General features: G+C 38.6%; 1 protein-coding gene across 1 annotated transcript in view; it reads left to right on the forward strand.

The window, feature by feature from the left end:
* LOC110028610 (serine/threonine-protein kinase ppk18) overlaps window positions 1-18,933 on the forward strand; it is a 38,628-nt gene that overhangs the window by 16,572 nt on the left and 3,123 nt on the right. The window contains exons 8-13 of the mRNA XM_020730527.1: window positions 2,982-3,045; window positions 3,123-3,216; window positions 3,544-3,627; window positions 3,704-3,793; window positions 3,892-3,919; window positions 17,856-18,383. Coding sequence (XP_020586186.1) covers window positions 2,982-3,045; window positions 3,123-3,216; window positions 3,544-3,627; window positions 3,704-3,793; window positions 3,892-3,919; window positions 17,856-18,383 — 888 coding nt within the window. The remainder of the gene's footprint in view (window positions 1-2,981; window positions 3,046-3,122; window positions 3,217-3,543; window positions 3,628-3,703; window positions 3,794-3,891; window positions 3,920-17,855; window positions 18,384-18,933) is intronic.

An 18,933-nucleotide genomic window follows, 5' to 3' on the forward strand; every position in this document is an offset into this window, starting at 1 on the left:
CTGACATCCAGATTCATAATTGATCGAATTTTGATGAGACAAAGCGCATTAATGATGTGGAGGGCTGTCGGCTTGATGAGGCAATTACTAGGGAGGAAATTACTGCTGCGGTCAAGGACCTGGACTCCAACCGTACTTCGGGTAAGGACGAATTGACTACTTTTCATAAACATTACTGGAACATTGTTGGCAAGGATGTTATAAATGATATTCAGTAATTTTTCTGTTGCCAGCACATGCCCCCTTCTTGCAAAGATACACTTATTACTCTTATTCCCAAAAAGGATAATGCAGACTTGCAGTCTCATTTCGACCAATAAGTTTGTGCCACCCTAATTATAAGGTTGCTGCAAAAATTTTTGTTAATCACTTGAAATCTCTTCTCCTATCTCTCATTTCTTTGGAGCAAGCCACTTTCCTCCCAGGAAGATCAATTTCAAGCCACTGCCTTCTTGCTCAAGAGATTATCAATAAATTCAAATGCTCTAGTTCCACATCGGGATTTATTGCCTTTAAAGTTGATATGGAGTAGTCCTATGACAAAATAAGTTTGCAAGCCCTCCAAATTGTCATGGAGAGAATGCGGTTCCCCACGAAATTCAGAAGTTGGGTTGCTTGTTGTATTGAAAGCCCGAGATTTTGGCTTCTTATTAATAGGACTACTTCCTCTGGATCACAACGGAGTGCGGCTTCTAGCAAGGATGCTCGTTATCTTTCTATCTTTTCATTCTTTGCTCGAAACTTCTTCTATGGCCTTTCCGCAACATCATAATGAGTTGGGTAGTAATATTGCTTGCAATGGTTTTAAATTATTTTACCTCCTTTATGCAGATGTCATTCTTATCTTTTCGGAAGCCAACTTGCGTGCGACGAGAACTATTTCTAATCTTCTCCATGATTATTGTATGTGAATTGGCCAAAGAGTTGATTCTTTGAAGTCGGCTATTATGTTTTGCAAGAATACCATTACTTAGAAGAAAAGAAGACTTACCATCTTTTTACAGTTGCGCAAGGCGGAGGAACTAGAGTACTTTGGCATCCCTTTCGCCCTCAGAAAGCTGAATCAACAGGATTTTCAGAGCTTTCTCCAAAAATCTGAAACTAAGCTAAACTCTTGGGTGTTGCGACACCTTATCTCTTGCTGGTCAAGCCACACCTTATTCACACCTCCCTTTTATCTATGCCTTGTTACTTAATTATGCACCGAGATTCATGTCTATGTCCTCCGGGATATTGAAAAATGCTGCGAGAAATTTCTTTGGAATAAGTATAACTCCTCCAAAGGTTTACATTAGGTGGCTTGTGCTGATCCATGTAAACCGTGTTCTATGGGCGGCTTAGGGTTCCATGCCCATACCCCACTAGTTGAAAGGGTCCTCTACGGGCTAGGTTGGCATTGGATTGTATCTCCAACCGTGACTCTATTCTCCACCGCTTCCTCCATCCAAATAATGGAATCCATATTTGGTAAGCTGCCTACAAGTGCAACAACTCGACAACTTGGAAGGTGATTATTGATGGTGCCCGTATGCTTCAGCCAACTGTTGGATGGAAGGTTGCTAATGGTTAGAATATTCACATCCTTAATCAAACTTGGGTTACAGATCTACCCTTGGATGAGTGGCCGTAATTTTTTTAATCTACGAGATACTCAAGACAAAACTATTTCATATCTTATTACTAGTTGTGATTGGGATTTTAAAAAATGATATCTTTGTTTTTGTATGGAGTTGGGAAACCGAATCACACATATCCAAATTCACGCGGAGCTTCCTTTCGACCAAGTTGAATTCGCACATAACTATATTGACAAAACCATCACTGCTCGGGCGTATGAAGTGAACTTGGCAAATGATCACTACTTTTTATGGATGAAAAATCTCAAGATTCACTCGTGTGAATGGTTTTTTTTGGTGGAGAGGGTTTTACTATTTCTAATTTTATTGACCTACAAGAGGTCACTAAGGGCCTCACCATTTCCAGTGGCAAATTATGGTTCTCATCTCTTCTTTTGTAAAGTTGTCCATCAATGTTGGAGAGCCCAGAACACTTAGAAGCAGGGGTGGTCTTATGTTAGTCCAACAATTCTTGCTTCTACTCTTGAAGCTTTGGTTCCTCCACACAATTTCCATCTTGTGGAGCAATGGGGCACTATTCAGTCTGACCAACTATTACACTCCCTCAAGGTGTACTCTCCCCTTCGGATGGTTCAAATCTAATATGGAGGGATCCCTTCTTCCTTCCCAATTGGGTTGCACTGACATTGCTTTGAGAAATGAAGTTGACAGTCTTATTATGGCTGCTGGCAAGCCGGTGGAGCACTAGGATAGTGCTAAAGGTGGAAGTTGTGGATGTTGGATGTTAAATGTACCATTATCGAAGAAGATAATTTAAATATTATCAATTCCTTATGACGGGTTACTATGGATGATAGATGGAGTGGAAGACTGCAAGATACACAAGACATCTTTTTTTATTTCGTTCAAACAGGTTATTTTTCAACATATAGACATGAAGAAGAGTATGGTTGCCCATACTTGTGCTAAAAGAACCATTTTTAGTTGTTTTATTTTGTTAGAAATGTGGATAGCTCACATTTTTTTTTCCTTTCTGTTGATTTTGACCAAGCCCATATTTTGCACGGCTAGGCCTTTCGTTGTGCTTCTTTTTCTATTAGTTTATTTTATTTAATGCAAAATGCTGTATTTCACCGGACCGGACAGTATTTTTTAGTTTCTAATGCTACATTTTCTGGTTAGATGCATATTAGCTATCATTTATATTGGTCTAATTTTAGCTATCATTCTTAAATTCCAACAGTTTGATCACATTTTTCCAATTTCTATAATAATTATGTTCTGCATTGTATTATTTTAAGTTGACTTTTATTAAGGTTTAGCATTTGATTTGTTGTAATATGCAGTCTTTTAAATGAGATAGAAACGCTAATTTGGTTATGGCACTTTTGGTTGTCCATTCAGGTCCTCATGCGAATGCTCATTCACATCATATCTACAATGAGCTGAAGATGTTGGAACGATTTGGGTAATTGATAAATGAGAGAATTTTTGAATTTTAATGGTTTCTATTAGCACTTTATAAGTTCTTTTTTTGTGTTGTAGAGGACGCAACTTTGTAATTAAATTTGAATGCTCTTTTAAGAATGGAGATTCAGAGTGTTTCGTTCTAGAACATGTTGAGCATGACCGACCAGAGGTATAATTCATTTGGTTATAAACTCATGCAACACGATATAAAAATAGGGCATTCACATACATACCACCTAATTCCTACAGATTTACATATTTAACACCTAAATTTTACTTCTTACATTCTTACAATCACCAAAATATTTCATATCACATTAAAAATACCATCATTTTTTTTACTTTTAAAAATTGATATGCACCTATTCATGCATAGGCAAGGTGACATTTATGTAAAAAATTGATGTTTAGGTGTTAAATATGTAAATTCATATAAATTCTGTGCTACGTATGTAAATCTTACTATTAAACTGCTGATATTACTCTTTTATTTCAGATTTTGAAGAAAGAGATTGGTATGTTTGAGCTCCAATGGTATGGTTTTTGTATGTTCAAAGCACTGGCAAGCTTGCATAAGCAGGTGAGATACATGAGATGAAGCTTTGCACCGTTTGCTTCACAATTTTGATATAGGCTTATCTTTCTCGCGTTTGCAGGGTGTTGTGCACCGTGATGTCAAACCAGGAAACTTCCTCTTTTCCCGCAAAGTCAACAAAGGTTATCTTATTGACTTCAATTTAGCTAGTGTGAGTTCCATGCACTCTGCATCTATTTTAGTGTCTTCAATTGCCTGATTGAATACGTTAGTGATATATTAGTTTATCATCTTTTTTCTACTGCACAGGACCTGAATCAGAAGTTTTGGAGAAGCAGTAAGTTCCATTGCCTTTGTCCTTCAGTAACAATGTATAAGTGTATTGCTTATTTCACCGACTGAATTTATACTCTTTTTTTTAAAAAAAATTTCCATCGAACTTATGCAATTTTTTGTAATAAAATTTTCTAGTTATTCTAATGTTATGCTAATTTAGCACTAGTTATGAATTGGTGGGACTCAATTATGCAAGCCACCAGTTCCTAATCACTAAAATGTGATCACATGCTTCCCATGTTAATTGATAATTTTTTTTGGGAGTAAAATTTTTTTTTATAGAGGATAACTGGCTTATTTCAGGCCCATTTATTGGTTTGAGAGCCAGACCATGCAATTGGTCAGACTCAACCATTGCTAACAAATTATTACATGAGCTAAACTCACCTTGATAAAACTGCATGTGAGTTTATATGTGATACATGACAATAAGGGAAGATTAAAACACAGCAAAAAGTGAAGCTAGGATATATTTTTGCATACCATTTTTTCAGCTTTGGTCTCCTATTTAAAGATCATAACTATAGCTAACCCTAAATTCAACTTCCACTATTAATACAATCTCCTATTATTATCATCGATAAATCCATTACTTATACTACCTCCCATTGTCAATCAAACTACCCACAAAGATGTTTGACTGCATCTTTTTGGTCTCTTAATTTACGTGAGCAGTTGTTGTTGAAGTACAGGATGAGGCGAAGTATCCATAAAATGTTTTCCCTCTTGATGATCATTGTTCATAAGGGTATAGTTGGGTTATGATTTTGGGAATTGTCTTTCATTTTCCTATGCGGCATCTTTGATGGGTGCCCCCTTTCATTTGATTATTTTTTGTTTTAGGTCCATATTTGCCTTTATGAATAACTAGACGATTTAATATGAATTCAAGTTTAAGTTTACTTCAAAGGTCGTGGATGTTGTTTATAGGGTTGTAGTTTTAAATTGACGTAATACCCTTATGTGGAAATCTGAGAAAGTCTTGTGGAGAATTTGATCAGGACAAATTTGGAAGTCCTCGATTAGTTTATTCCCTTCATATTTTATGTTATTTTATTTTTTTTAAGACTTATTTCATTTCCTAATTTAGGTTAGATATATTTGGTAAGTTTATAATTTAGGAGAGATTTTTTTCCCTATATATATGTACTCTACATGTGAATAAAGAATCATGGGAATTATTCCTCCCCAAATCTATTTTTCTGCACCTTCTGTAAAAGAAACTTCACGATTGTGTTGGTTCACTTGGATCTTAGTTCTATTTAGTGCTAGTGAGAGGTTGCGTCAGAGTTCACAGAGGATGGTATCCTATTCTTGCAAATGTTCAATAATTGCTGGGGCATGAGCAGTTCCGTGGACATATGTTAATGGGTGGGGAGGGAGAATTTCATAAACATTCTCAAATGGGGTGACTTTGGTGGATGATCAGGTGGAACTTTTGTAGTTGTATTCTACTCACAGATGTAACTATTTATTTCGGGGTTGTTCTCCTGCAAAGCACTTATTGCTTTAGACTTTTTAATTTACAGCCTAAATTTGGCCATCTAATTAGTGGTGGTAACTGGAGCTTATAAATACTTTGGTCCCTTGCGCTTGAAAAAGAAGTTGCCAAAAGTTATTGATGAATATTTTGTCATGATCTCTAACAATGATTTTGAGAATCTCATGCAACCGGACAATGTTAGTAACAAAAGCCTCTACAACTTGAACCGTAGAGAAAAGATGTTTCTAGGGAGTAAAAAGGCTTTATTTGGACAAGCGATCAACTACGACCATAATCATTGAGGGAAGTCATTTATGAAATCCATAGAGATGCCGACCTATATCTTTGTAGGAATTGGAAGGGGTTGGATCTTCTCATGTTTACCCAATGAAGCTTTTTTTGATGTTAGAGAGAGTTTATGGTACCTTAAATGTCCTCTCATAGGAGAACAATGACAATCTTCCAAGATTGTTTTGGCAAGAGGTGAGTTGGGGATTAGCAATACCTTATTATTTTTCAATCAAATCCATTATGATGGACCATGGTGTGGTCAATGGGCATGTGAGAATAGAAAGGATCTTACTCGATCTCTTCTTAGAGAGTTGCCCACCAATTGGCCTAAGACTGGGAAAATGTTCACAGTTAAAACTCAACTACTCGGGTTAAGAAGTTCAGGCCTAGATTCTATTTTTCCTTCTTAAATTCAATCTGGCAGATATACCCCATCATTTTGGGAAGCCAATTCTTTGTTCAAACTAGTACATAAGGTTTCTTTGATAGGCTCTTTTGATGAAAGACCTTTCGATAAGGTAAGGGCACCACTTTTGAATTGTGGTATGGTGGCTCCCAGATATTTTCTTAATACACTTACGTGAATAACATTGTGAATTTGTGACCCAGGAGGATCATAGTGGTGATAAACAACGAGTCTCACTTTTTCGATTTATTGGTAAGGGCCCAAAAAATGAATGGTGAGCTTAAGATTACTTCCAAATGCTACAGATGTTTATCTGTTGAATTTTAGTTTCTAATATAAATAATCCCCTTCCGTAAAATAGACTTTCATGTTGTGTCGGTCCCACTAGGGTCTTTATTCTATTTTGTGCTAGAGAAAGGTTGCATCAGAGTTCATGGAGGCTGTTATCGTGTTCTCATAATTTTTCATTAACCCATGGGACATGAGCAGTTTTGTGAGCACATGTGAGGGAGATGCATAAGCATCCTCTAATGGGGGTGATTTTGGTGGATGGGTGGGTGGAAGTTTGGTTGCTGTGTTCCACATATGGAAGTCGCTATTTATTTTTCGGGTTGTGCTCCTGTAAAACACCTTAAATATTGCTTCAGATTGAATTTACAACCTTAGTTTGGTCACCTAACTGCGGGTGGTAACTGTAGCTCATGCTTTTGGTCACTTGTATTTGAAAAAGTTGCCAAAGAAGGTATTGATGCAGATTTTGTCATGATCACAAACGATGAATTTGAGAATTTAAAGCAAGCGGACAATGTTAGTAACAAAAGCCTTGGCATCTTTGGTGGTTGAAATAATGTTTCAAGGGGATAAATTAGTTGTATTTGGACAAACAGTCAACTATGATCATAATCATCATGTGCCCTTAGGCGTAGGGAAGCCTTTGATGAAATACATTGAAATGTCAGCCTATATCTTATTCTGAATTGGAAGGGATTGACAATATCATCCTGCTATTGAATTCTCAATGGTGTGATTTAATCTATGTCAAGAAATGTGTTTGTTAAAATTCAACAACACATTCATTTCATATTTGTGATCTGATGATCAAATTTTGAAGGATGCTTCTCCGGGTCTTATTTGAAGTGAATGGCAAGAATGACAAAATTGACCTTCTCCCTTATGATTAGATTCTCACCTCATAGTACTTGTGAAAAGTAAAAATTGGTCTAATGATTTGTCTTCACTTACAATAATGTGAATTACATGCAAAATTTATGCATTCTAAAACATTGTGCCAAATGTTTGACAAGCACTTAAAAATAGTTCATTATGGAGTAATTTAATCAAAATTATGAGATGAATCAGCGAGGAGCTTGATTTATCAACACAGAGAAACGTCATCCACAACTTGATAATTGCATATAGTCACCATAAAGTATCTATCTTCTTTGAGTGGCGGTTTCTTTAGGAGTAAGGTTGGAATTTTGGCCAGTTACTCTTTCTTTGACAATATCAGGTTGATCAACTTAATGTTTAATATCTCCCACTCATTATATGAATTATGACCCTGCATAAACTTTGTACTAATTGAAGTGATTTTATGAGCTTTCAACGCAAGAGTCTTATTAATTTTGGGAGAGTTAATGCCATACATGACATGCATCAAGACAATTTTGATCATTTCTTGCATTGTTCCTTTGTATGCATTTAATTGTCATGTAATTATTGATATGTCCTTTTTTTCAAGATAATTTTTTATTTTAGTTAGATGACCTGTTCTACTTTCATGATTTATCAAGTTTTTTATTCAAAATAATTTGAATTATTCATGTAGCGCTATTTTTAGAAATAAAAGTATATCTAACTATGGTTTGAATATTTTTAAAATTTGATTTGTTCATACATATATGTGTGTGCACGCACACACACACACACACACACACACACACACACACACACACACACACACACACACACACACACACACACACACACACACACACACACACACTAGAAGAAAAAATAAAAATAGAAAACAAAAGTGATGCCAAATCGCCCTAGATTGTTTGATCCGATGGAGAAATATATTTTATCTATGGATTAATGGGCGGATGTAAATCTTTAAATGTTTATATTTTTGTCAAAGGTAAAGGTAAAATGAATTTGTAGAAGGGTTGACATGACATTGCAACTGTAGATTCAAATATAATTATTACTTTCAACAATTTATGCTTGACTCCTTAGATACATTTGTTCGGTGATTTGTATCCATTAGTATATGCAATTATTTAAGGATTTTTTTCCTTTTCATATAATTAGATTGGAAGCTCAAAATATACTTTTCTAGATGTAATCTTTAACAACTTGTGTTATTTACTAAGTGTTTGTGACACGGGAGTTTTCCTCCAGAACACGAACAATTTAAGTTGTGAGAGGGGAGCTGAACCTGTCCCCATTCCCTCCTCTTTTCATTAGGTGGGAATTCCCACCCCCCTTTTTTTTCGTTTCCCGCCCATCTCTTATCTATTTATATGTGTTTTTGGGTCTTAGGGTTTTAACTTATGTTATTTTCTATTTTCAGTTTGTGAGGATAGTTGCTGACGTCCTATTTTTCCCTTTCCCTCAAGGGCTATATCCAACAGTTAGGGTGGTGCTCCGGCTGTATCCCTCTCCCTAGGTAGTGATTATCTACTACCCATCTCCTTCCAACACTCCTCCAACTGCCATTGCCCCTCTGCTAGCTGCCTGAAGGTTGCAACTTGCTTGTCAGCTATTTCCTCCCACCCATCACTCCTTTAAGAGGGCAACAATTTTACCCAATCCCTCCCAATCCCCATGTTCGGGCCACCAGGCCAAACTCTTCCCTGTTATGGGTCGCCTGTCCACTTCCTCCAAACTGACAGCTGACCCATCCGTTTCCTACAATCAGCCCACCAACTCACTGCTTTGCTACTAGGGGTGTAAGTGAGTCAAGCTGACTCAAGCTCATCTTGATAAGTGGCTCTTGAACTAAGCTTGATGAGCTAATTAACCAAGCTCAAGCTAGTCCCGACTTGACTCGTTGGTTCGTGAGCCGACTCGTTTACAAAAAAAAAAAAAAAATTAAAAATATATTAAATTTGATGATTTTATCATTAGAGTATTAAAAATATTTAAAAAATAATAGTTTTTATATTATATCAAATGATTTCTTATTATTTTTCTTCTAATTATTTATTTTATTTGTCATTTTATTATAACATTACCTTAAATTAATATTGTTTCTCTTTTATGGTAAACAAGCTCGCTCATAAGTAGACTTGAACTCGAAGATTTAAACTCGAGCTTGAATTTGAACTTGATAAAGTTAATGAAACTCAAGCTCAAGCTGAGGGTGACTCGAGCTCGACTCGACTCGACTCGTTTACACCATTATTTGCTACGTCTAAGCTGACCTTTCCTCCACCGCAACACCCCTACAGTCACTAAGACAACCCCCACAACCATTGTACCTTAGGTGTTGCCAGAACCACTTCCAACTCCCGTGCACTCTCAACCACATCCAAAGCTACCACCACCTGCTATCCCATTGCAGGCCACTACCTTCGGCTCCGTCTTAGGGTGTCTTTTCATTTTATGTTGCTATTTTCCTAACTATCAAAATTTGGTATTAGAGCTAGTTCAACCCTTGTCCTATCTTAGGGTTTTTAGCATCCTCTCCTTCCAAAGCCACCCCTACAAATTTTTTTTTTCTTTCCTATTCCCAACCACAACCAAAATTTTGGCCTAACTCTCACTTTATGCAGATTTTCGAAATTAACAATCCTAAATTAAATTTTTAGCCTTCTCTCATCTTCCAACTCTAAACTCTAGCCACACCACCATTGAGATACGTACCAGAGCCTTCTTGAGAGGAGACACGACGAGAAATCCGCTAACTTCGACAATGGATTTTGAACATGGAAGATGAAATCCAACGAGAGGCTACCCTCGACCGTGATCCGAAAAATTGAATGGGCAAATGAGAAGATGTGAAGATGCAGCGATAAACTCAGCGTCTGATCCTACCAACTTACTACTGTAAAAAATTGCATACTCTAGTTTCCAATGTGGAGAGATCGCAACACCAAGCGACCCCCTGGATGTTATCCAACAAAACCAATCTGTAAGTCTGTCACATCTAGAAAATGTTGAAACCAATCAGGAGAGTGATCTGCTTCACAAGCGGGACGTCATCGAAAGGTTGTGTAGAGACACTGCAGACACTGAAGACGATGAGGATATAAATGAAGAGGATCCACTTCCAATTGAGGACATTATACACTTAGTCCCAACTGAGCTCGTAGAAGAGATTCAACTGACCTCGTTGTAAGTGGCTAATGAAGTTACAAGTCTGAGGTGCTGATTTTTGACATAGGGCCCTCACAAACAAGTGCAAGGCAGATGCTTCAAATCTATATACCCCCTTTTGAGTTACTCCTAGGACGGGAGGTCCCACATGTCCAAAAAGGAGTCATTATGTCCCATCTCTGGACTATTACAATGAGCAGTTCAAATGTTTGAGTCAGCTAAGTTAGGGGTGTAAACTAGTCGAACACGAGCGAGCCCAGACTTAGATTGTGTTCGACTCGTTTATATTTTAAGCTCAAAAAGTGTGTTCGTGTTCGACTTGTTTGCTTAGCGAGCCGAAAACAAGCTGTTCACGAACAAAGAGTCATTTTGACAACCCTAATCATGTAGCCATAAGATGTTAATGGTTGGAACAATATTTAAAAATTATTGTTTATATTAAAATATCATTTGAATTTAATTTAATATTTTTTATTCTATTTTTTATTTAATACTTTTAATTGATTATAAATCTTTGTAATCTTATAGTCAATTAATTTTTTTAGAAATAGTACTCATCAATATATATATAGCTCGACGCCGATACTTCCTTAAGCTTCTCTCGATGTTTCTCTCGTCGTTCGACTCTCACATCAAATGAGGCGTCACATCAGTGCTTTGACCTTCTGCCAGTAGCCTTTCTAGTGCTTCGATTTACTGCGGCTAACTTACTCCACACTTCGACCTACTGCTAATATTTTCTTCAGACTCGATCTACAGACCCTACTTCCGGTGTGTTGTCTACAGGCCCGGTGTGTCGTCTACATGCCCGACTTCTAATTGACAGCTGCGTTGTCTGCGACAAAGTCGGGCTTTGCGTTTTTTGTTGGCATTGGCAGGCCTCAAGGATTTCCTATGTCGCTGCCCTCGCTGGTGATAACCCCGCCAAACCCTCCTATGCTACAGTGGTTCACAAATGGAACTTCCATTTCCAACTCACATATAGTCTGATATTCCCGCAGATGTACCATGATTCTGTTGCAGGACATGTAGATTGCAATCTCATCAAGAAAGTAGAGAAAAAAGCGGGCAAACCAACAATATTCTTCTCTGACGTCGAAATTTCAACTCGTGTAGGAAAATACAAATTTAGTCTAGTTGGAAAGTTCCAATTAGGTTGCCCTAAGATGGAGACTATCAGGAAGCTTTTTGAAAATTTCAAATTAGTTGGAGCTTGACAGGTGGATCATTTCGATGGAAGATATGTTATTATACTGCTGAGTATAGAAGAAGACTACACAAGGATTTTCTCAAAGAAATTCATCACAATCGAGGGCTAACATATGAATTTGCTCAAATGGACCCCTGATTTTGATCCCAGTCAAGCCGGTTGCCATTACCTGAACTCAAACTTCAAATTTTTGACCTAGCTATCTTATATGCAATTGGGACTATCCTTGGAAAATATTTACAGGTAGACTTATCCCCAATTCATTTCTCAAGGCCCTATATTGCAAGGATTTTCATTGAAAGAGATATCACACTACCAGATGTAGAAGAATCCTGACTTAGCTCTGCTCACAATGATTATTGACAAAAAATCATTACGGAACAAAAATCTTACTACTGCAAGTATTACAAGATGTTTGGACACTCGCAGGAGAAATGTTTCAGATTGCACCCACAGTTGAGAACCAATAGTCAAAAGCAGAAACATGTTGTTAGTGCACCCCACGTGCCTGAACGCGCTGCTAACAAACCGTATCACAGCCAACCTGTGGAGGGAATCACCACAAGACAAAAGTTGGTGTCTGCCCCTGTGAACCCTTCTCCTGATCGTACTACAACAGATAATGTCCCTATTCCGGAAGCATCAGCTGCAGAGGTGATGATTCACACTTCACATACACTGGAATCTATCGTTATGACAACGACTGTCTTTCCTTCTACTGCGGCTCTAAATCAGACCGAGGATCACACGAGCCAACCTTTTGATTAGGAATGACATGTTTACACTTCTCGGCAGAAAAAGAAGGTTGAGGGCACACTTTAACTTGGAAATTTAATGGATGATACATTGGTTACTTCTGGCATTGACACGACACTTTAAGTTTGTTTTTTGACTCCGCTCCTAAAATTAGAGGAAGAGGTAAAATTAAACTGGCTCGTCCCTAGCTTTTGTTTTCTATATGTTTTAATTTTTTGAGTCTATATGTATCTTTTTATTGGGGTATTATTGTACTTGATATCGTATGAGTAGGGTGCCTCTATTGAGCCCTCTCATATAACCTTTATATATCTTTTCTATTTCAACAAAATAAGTCCTTGAGCTTTTGTTCTATATTAATTGATAAGTAGTATTTCGAGCCAAAACGAACCGAACACAAACGAACAAATCTTTGTTCGTGTTTGACTCGTTAACTTAGCAAACGACCAGAGCACAAGCTTTTTAAAGAGTGAAACAGAAGTTGTTCGCGAACAACGAGCCATTTTGGTATTCCTAAGCTTAGTGGGGCACCAATCAACAGATTTCCAGACGGTTGGGTTGAACCTCAACTTTGAAACGTGCCCTAAGAGCTTAATGGGGATGAAAATTTTTCAATGTGGTCCAGGTCTTGCATTGAAGAAATTGTCTCTTATACGTGGTCGCTAGTGAGAATGACATAACCTGCCACATAGTTCATCCCGAAATTGAATTTTCCTCACATACTTGTTACTCAACCACTGCAAGTTGGGCACTAGAAGTGGAGTGAGAAGATTTCAAATGTAAGTACTTGAGAGTTACATTGCGGGAACCCACTTCTATATGTGGCTTTAGCTCAGAATGTGCCAAAAGAGGATGTCCATCTATTATACCAAAATGTGTTGTGGAATGATAAAACTGGAATGATCGACTACCGGTGGTCTTAATGCCGTATTATGAGAAATCAGGAGCTTCGACGAATGAAGTCAAAGCTCTCCCAACCCTGAAAGAATGACATCGAGTTTTTCTCCAAAACCTGAACCAGTTTGGCCTGAACAGGTTCAGTTGAGAGAGAGAGAGAGAGAGAGAGAGAGAGCGGGGGGGGGGGGGGGGGGACCCCCCCCCCCCCCCTCCTCCCTTACGGGTTTCATTAGGCGGGAATTTTCCCTCTCTCTGTTTTCATTTGTCGCCCATCCCTCTTCTATTTATATGTGTTTTTAGGTCTTAGGGCTTCAACTTATGTTATTTTTTTATTTCAGTTTGTGAGGACAACCACCAACGTCCTATTTACCCCTCTGCGGGCTGTATCCGTCGGTTAGGGTGATGCTTCGCTCGTATTTCTCTCCTTTGTGGTGATTATTTTTCTCAACCTCCACTTCTTTCTCCCCTTCAAACCGTCGAACCTCCTTTCTGCTAGTTCCTACGCAACAACATCCTCCCTGATTTCCTCCTCCCTATGGATCACTCCACACAAATAACACTCTCACAAGTTTCCTCCACCCTCAACCAACTCCTGCTACCAACACTTCTTCACGCTGCAACCCAACACAACATTCCCCCTGCCCCTATCACAACCCAGTATTCCCTCTGTTCTTCCAGCCTACTCATCCCGACTTTCTTAGCTTCACACCTAAGGATTCCCGCTCCACCAACCAACCAACAACTCAACCCTTCCAGCTCCTACTAAGCCATTTATGCTAAACAAATTTTTGGATCAAGTAAGGCCTTGATCAATGTTTTTCTTATCTCCTTTGACAGGATCAGAGCGTCTTAGATGATTAGTTTGACACTCTAGTGCGTTATATTCCACTTTGTTATTAATTCATCTGATTTGCTCCCAGGCAGTTGCTTATTCTATTTGTGGGGTTGACTCTTCATGAATTGCTATTTGCTTTCCATTATCTTTTGGAACTGTCCTTGGGGGTAATACTTTACCGCTTTCTTCCCTTCTTTTCATTAGGCAGGAATTTTTTTCCCTTTCTGTTTTCATTTCTTGCCCTATCTCTCTTCTATTCATATGTGTTTTTAAGTCTTACAGTTTCAGCTTATGTTACTTTTTTATTTCAGTTTGTGAGAATAGCAACGAACGTCCTATTTACCTCTCTTAGGGTTGTATCCGACGGTTAGACGATTACAGTGATGCTCCTACCGTATCCCTCTCCTTTGTGGTGATTATTTTCTTGATCTGCACTTCCTTCTCCCCTTCTGATCGCCAATCCTCCTTTCTACCAGCTCCTACACAACAACACCCTCCCTGATTTCCTCCTCCCTACAGATCACTCCACGCAAATAACACTCTCACAAGTTTCTTCCTCCCTCAGCCAACTCCAGCTAACAACACTTCTTCACAATACAAACCAACACAACATTCCCTCTGCCCCTATCTCAGCCTGGTATTCCCTCTGCTCTTCTTGCCTACTCATCCCGACTTTCCACCACTTGCAACCAACCGAGAACTCAACACTTCCAGCTCCTGCTATAAGCCTCCCAAGCCTGTCGAAACCTTGCAACAACCTTTTACCAACTCCTACAGTCACTATAACGACCATTTTCAGGCATATGATCTGCTGCCTAGCTACCGTCCACCCCTTCCACTAGCTGCCACCTACCTCCCTGGTCTCAAAAACATGCTGTCCACTCTCTATTTTCCCCTGTCGCCGCCCCTAAGTCTGTGTGTGTTGTTGGTGTCATCACTCTCACATCACTCCGCCGGCTACCATACCATCTTTCCAGTCTCCTGCCGCACCCGTCTCCTCCAACTAATCCCTTAACCCGCTGCTTAGCCGCCGTCCACCACCCGCCCCTAAGGTATCTTCAGTGCTTGTTTTGTTATTATTCTCCTATGTGTTTGTAATCCTTTTGAATTTCATCAATAAAATTTCGTATTTGGATTATGGTTTAGATATTCCTTTCAGTATCAATTGGTATCAGAGCAAACCCAACCGTAGTCCTATTCAAGGGATTCCTAACTTTCGCTCTCACCCAAACAACCCCTATCAAAAATTTTTTCTTCCAATTCCCAAATCTCTAGCAAGAATTTGATCAAACCCTAATTAATCTCTTGTTGATTTTTTAAATCAGCCACACCAAATTAAATTTTCTACACCGTTAAAGAGAGTCTTACACCCTTAATGGGTCTCCTACAGCCTCTTTCACCTCCAAACCCTAAAACCTAGTCATGCCACCAGCAAGATACACACCCTAGCCTTTCTAAGAGGAGATATGACAGGAGATACGTCGATTTCAGTGTGGATTACAGACATGGAAGTTGAAATTCAATGTGCGGCTACCCTCGTTTGTGATTCAAAAGGTCGAAGAGTGAACGAGAAGATATGAAGGTGAAGCGGGAAACACAACATCAATTCCTCTCAACTTACTGCCACCAAAAGTTGGAAACTCTAGCTTCTGAAGTGGAGATACTGCATCACCAAGCCAAGCAACCCCCTGACTACTATCCAACGAAAACAATCCGCATGTCTGTCACAATAAGAAAATGTTGCAAGTGCCAGAGATTTTGACATGGTGAAGAAGGATACACAATCAAAGGAGTGATTTATATCACCGAACAGGGCATCTTTGAAAAGTTGGGTAGAGAAATCATAGGGACTGAAGACGTTGAAGACATAAATGAGGAGAACCCGCTTCCAGTTTAGGAGGATTAGTACCAGCTGAGCTCGTGGAAGAGACTCCAACCGACCTCATTGTAAGTGGCCAATGCAGTTACGAGTCTGGGGAGTCGACATCCGACACAAGCCCCCTACAGACAAGAGCAAGGCATTTACTTCAAAGCTATATACCCTCTATTGAGTTTCCCCTATGTTGAGAGGTTCAACATTTCCAAGGAGTCATTTTGTCCAATGCTTGGACTATTACAATAAGTAGTTTATATGTTTGAGTCAGCTCAACGGGGCACCCATCAGTAGATTCCAGACGGGTGGGTTGAATCTCAACTATGAAATGTGCCCTAGGAGCCTAAGGGGGATGAAAATTCTTCGATAGGATCCAAATCCTGTCATTGAAGAAGTTGTCTCTCCTAAGTGGTCGCTAGTGAGAGTGACACATTTTGTCACAAATTTCATCCCTGAATTGTGTTCTTCCACATACTTGTTACTCAGCCACTGCATGCTGGGCACAAGAAGTGGAAGTAGAAAATTTCAAATGTAAGGGCTTGAGAGTTGCATTACGGGAACCCACTTCTATATGCAGCTCCCACTTAGAATTTGCCAAAGGAGGATGGCTACCTATTCTACTAGAATGTGTCATGAAATGATACACCGGCGTGATCGACCTACTAGGGGACTTAACGTTATATCATGAGCATTTAGGAGCTTCGAGGAATGAGGTCGAAACTCCCCCATCCTTGGGAGAATGACACGTGGGGTTTTCCTCCAAAAGCTGAACCGGTTTGGCCCGAACTGGTTCAGTTGAGAGAGGGGGGCTCAACTGAACCGGCCTCCTCCCCTTTCTTTTCATTTGTGGGAATTTTTCCCCCTTCTTGTTTTTATTTACTGCCCATCACTCTTCTATTTATATTATTTTTGGGGTCTTAGGGTTTCAACTTATGTTATTTTCTGATTTCAGTTTGTGAGGACAGTTGTTGACATCCCATTTTCCCCTCAAGGGCTGTATTGAACGGTTAGGGTGGTTCTTCCGATATATCCCTCTCCTCATCCTTTTCCAACACTCCTCCGACTATCAGTTTCCATTTGCTAGTCGCTGGAAGGTTGCAACTTGCTTCCAATCTAATTCCTCCTAGCCATCATTCCTATAACATGACAACAATTTTCTTGTAACCCTTCCACTTCCCTATGTCTGGGCCACCAGGCCAAACTCTTCCCTAATACGTGTCGCCTGTCCACTCCCTTTTGCTCCCTGATAGCCGGCCCACCCGTTTCCTGCAATCATCCCACTCACCCGCTGCTTTACTACTACCCAGTCGGCCTTCCCTCCACCGCAAAACCCCCTACAACCACTAAGACAACCCCCACAATTCCACCTGACTTTCAGGTGTTGCTGGAACCACTTCCAACTCCTACCTATTGTCCCACCGCTAGACAACCTTTGGCTCCGTTCTAGGGTGTCTTTTCAGTTTATGTTACTATTTTTCTCAGTGTCTAGTTCTTATTTGTAAACCTTTTAATATTCAACAATAATATTTTCATTTCGATTGTGGTTCGGAATTTCTCGGAATCACTAGTTTTTTTTATTTTTATTATTTTTAACTTTTATTTTCAAAATATGTTTATTTTGTGCAAAATATTTGTTTGTTTTTTTTTCAAAAATAAATTAATTACTTTTTAAAAATACTCAAAAAAATAACTAAAAGCTGCTTTGAATGTTTTTAAAAATAACTAACTAATCATCTAATAGTAAATTTGTTTAATTTAAATAAAAATATAAACAGAATAAACAAAAATATAAAATATAAAATAAAAATGAGAAGTGAGCCCAAACGGTGTACAAGTGATGAATTTTTTTTCACATGTCCATAGGCGAACGGAAGATGCCCAGCGCTAGTGTGAATCCAAAATCACTTCCAGAGTCAAAGTCAACGCCAGTTACCCTTTCTAGGAAACCTATGAACCGCGGTATTTTGGAGAATCCTAAGAAAGCAACAGCTAATGAATCCAATAATGTTCTAACATCCAAGAGCTCAAATAAGAAAGATCACAAAGGTGATACAGGCGGTTTTTCCATTTTTGACAGAAATAAGCATGGAAGCCAAATTGCTGATGGTTCAGGTGTGACATCCACGAAGGATCAAACGAGCACCAAGACTCCTGTGGATTGGTTGAAGCAGCCAATTCCTAGCAAAGGAAGGAAAGAGCTTATCAATTTTGTACATAAGGCCATGCACAGTCCCCAAAATTTGAAGCCTGTTTCAAATGGTCCTTCTTCCCAGAGGAAAAGAGTAGCTGCTCCAATGACTAAAACTGATACAAGGCTTGTAATTCTTACTCCCATGCCGTTGCATTCTGGTGGTAATGCCGTTCCGGGTGCTGGCATGTTAAAAAGCAAAGGTAAATTGTGCTTTTATGATTCTTTTGTTGTAATTTCCACACACACACACACACACACACACACACACACATATATATATATATATATATATAAGTACATGTATATGTATGTATGTATATATGTATATAGAATGCCAAAATAGTTTATTGACTGTTTACATGGAGTTATTTTAACTCCGTAGTCTAAAATTGCCACATTAGTCACATTTTTTAAAAATTAGGGCAGACTTAGTCCCCATGAAAATTATTTCAAACCAGTTTAAAAGAGTGGGGATTAAGTTAGCATTTTATAGACACTGGGAGATAATCCCCTGCAAAAAGTGAGGACCGTTTTGACCTTTTTTTCACATATATCTATCTATAGATGTATGTATGTATGTATCTATAGATGTATGATGTATGTATGTAGCATTTTATAGATGTATGTAAAATTATTTCAACCCTGCAAAAAGTTAGCATTTTATAGATGTATGTATGTATGTATGTATGTATGTATGTATCTATATATCTATATATATACATGTATATGTATGTATGTATGTATGTATGT

Source organism: Phalaenopsis equestris, unplaced genomic scaffold (assembly GCF_001263595.1).
Source record: "Phalaenopsis equestris unplaced genomic scaffold, ASM126359v1 Scaffold000517, whole genome shotgun sequence".
Taxonomy (NCBI): domain Eukaryota; kingdom Viridiplantae; phylum Streptophyta; class Magnoliopsida; order Asparagales; family Orchidaceae; genus Phalaenopsis; species Phalaenopsis equestris.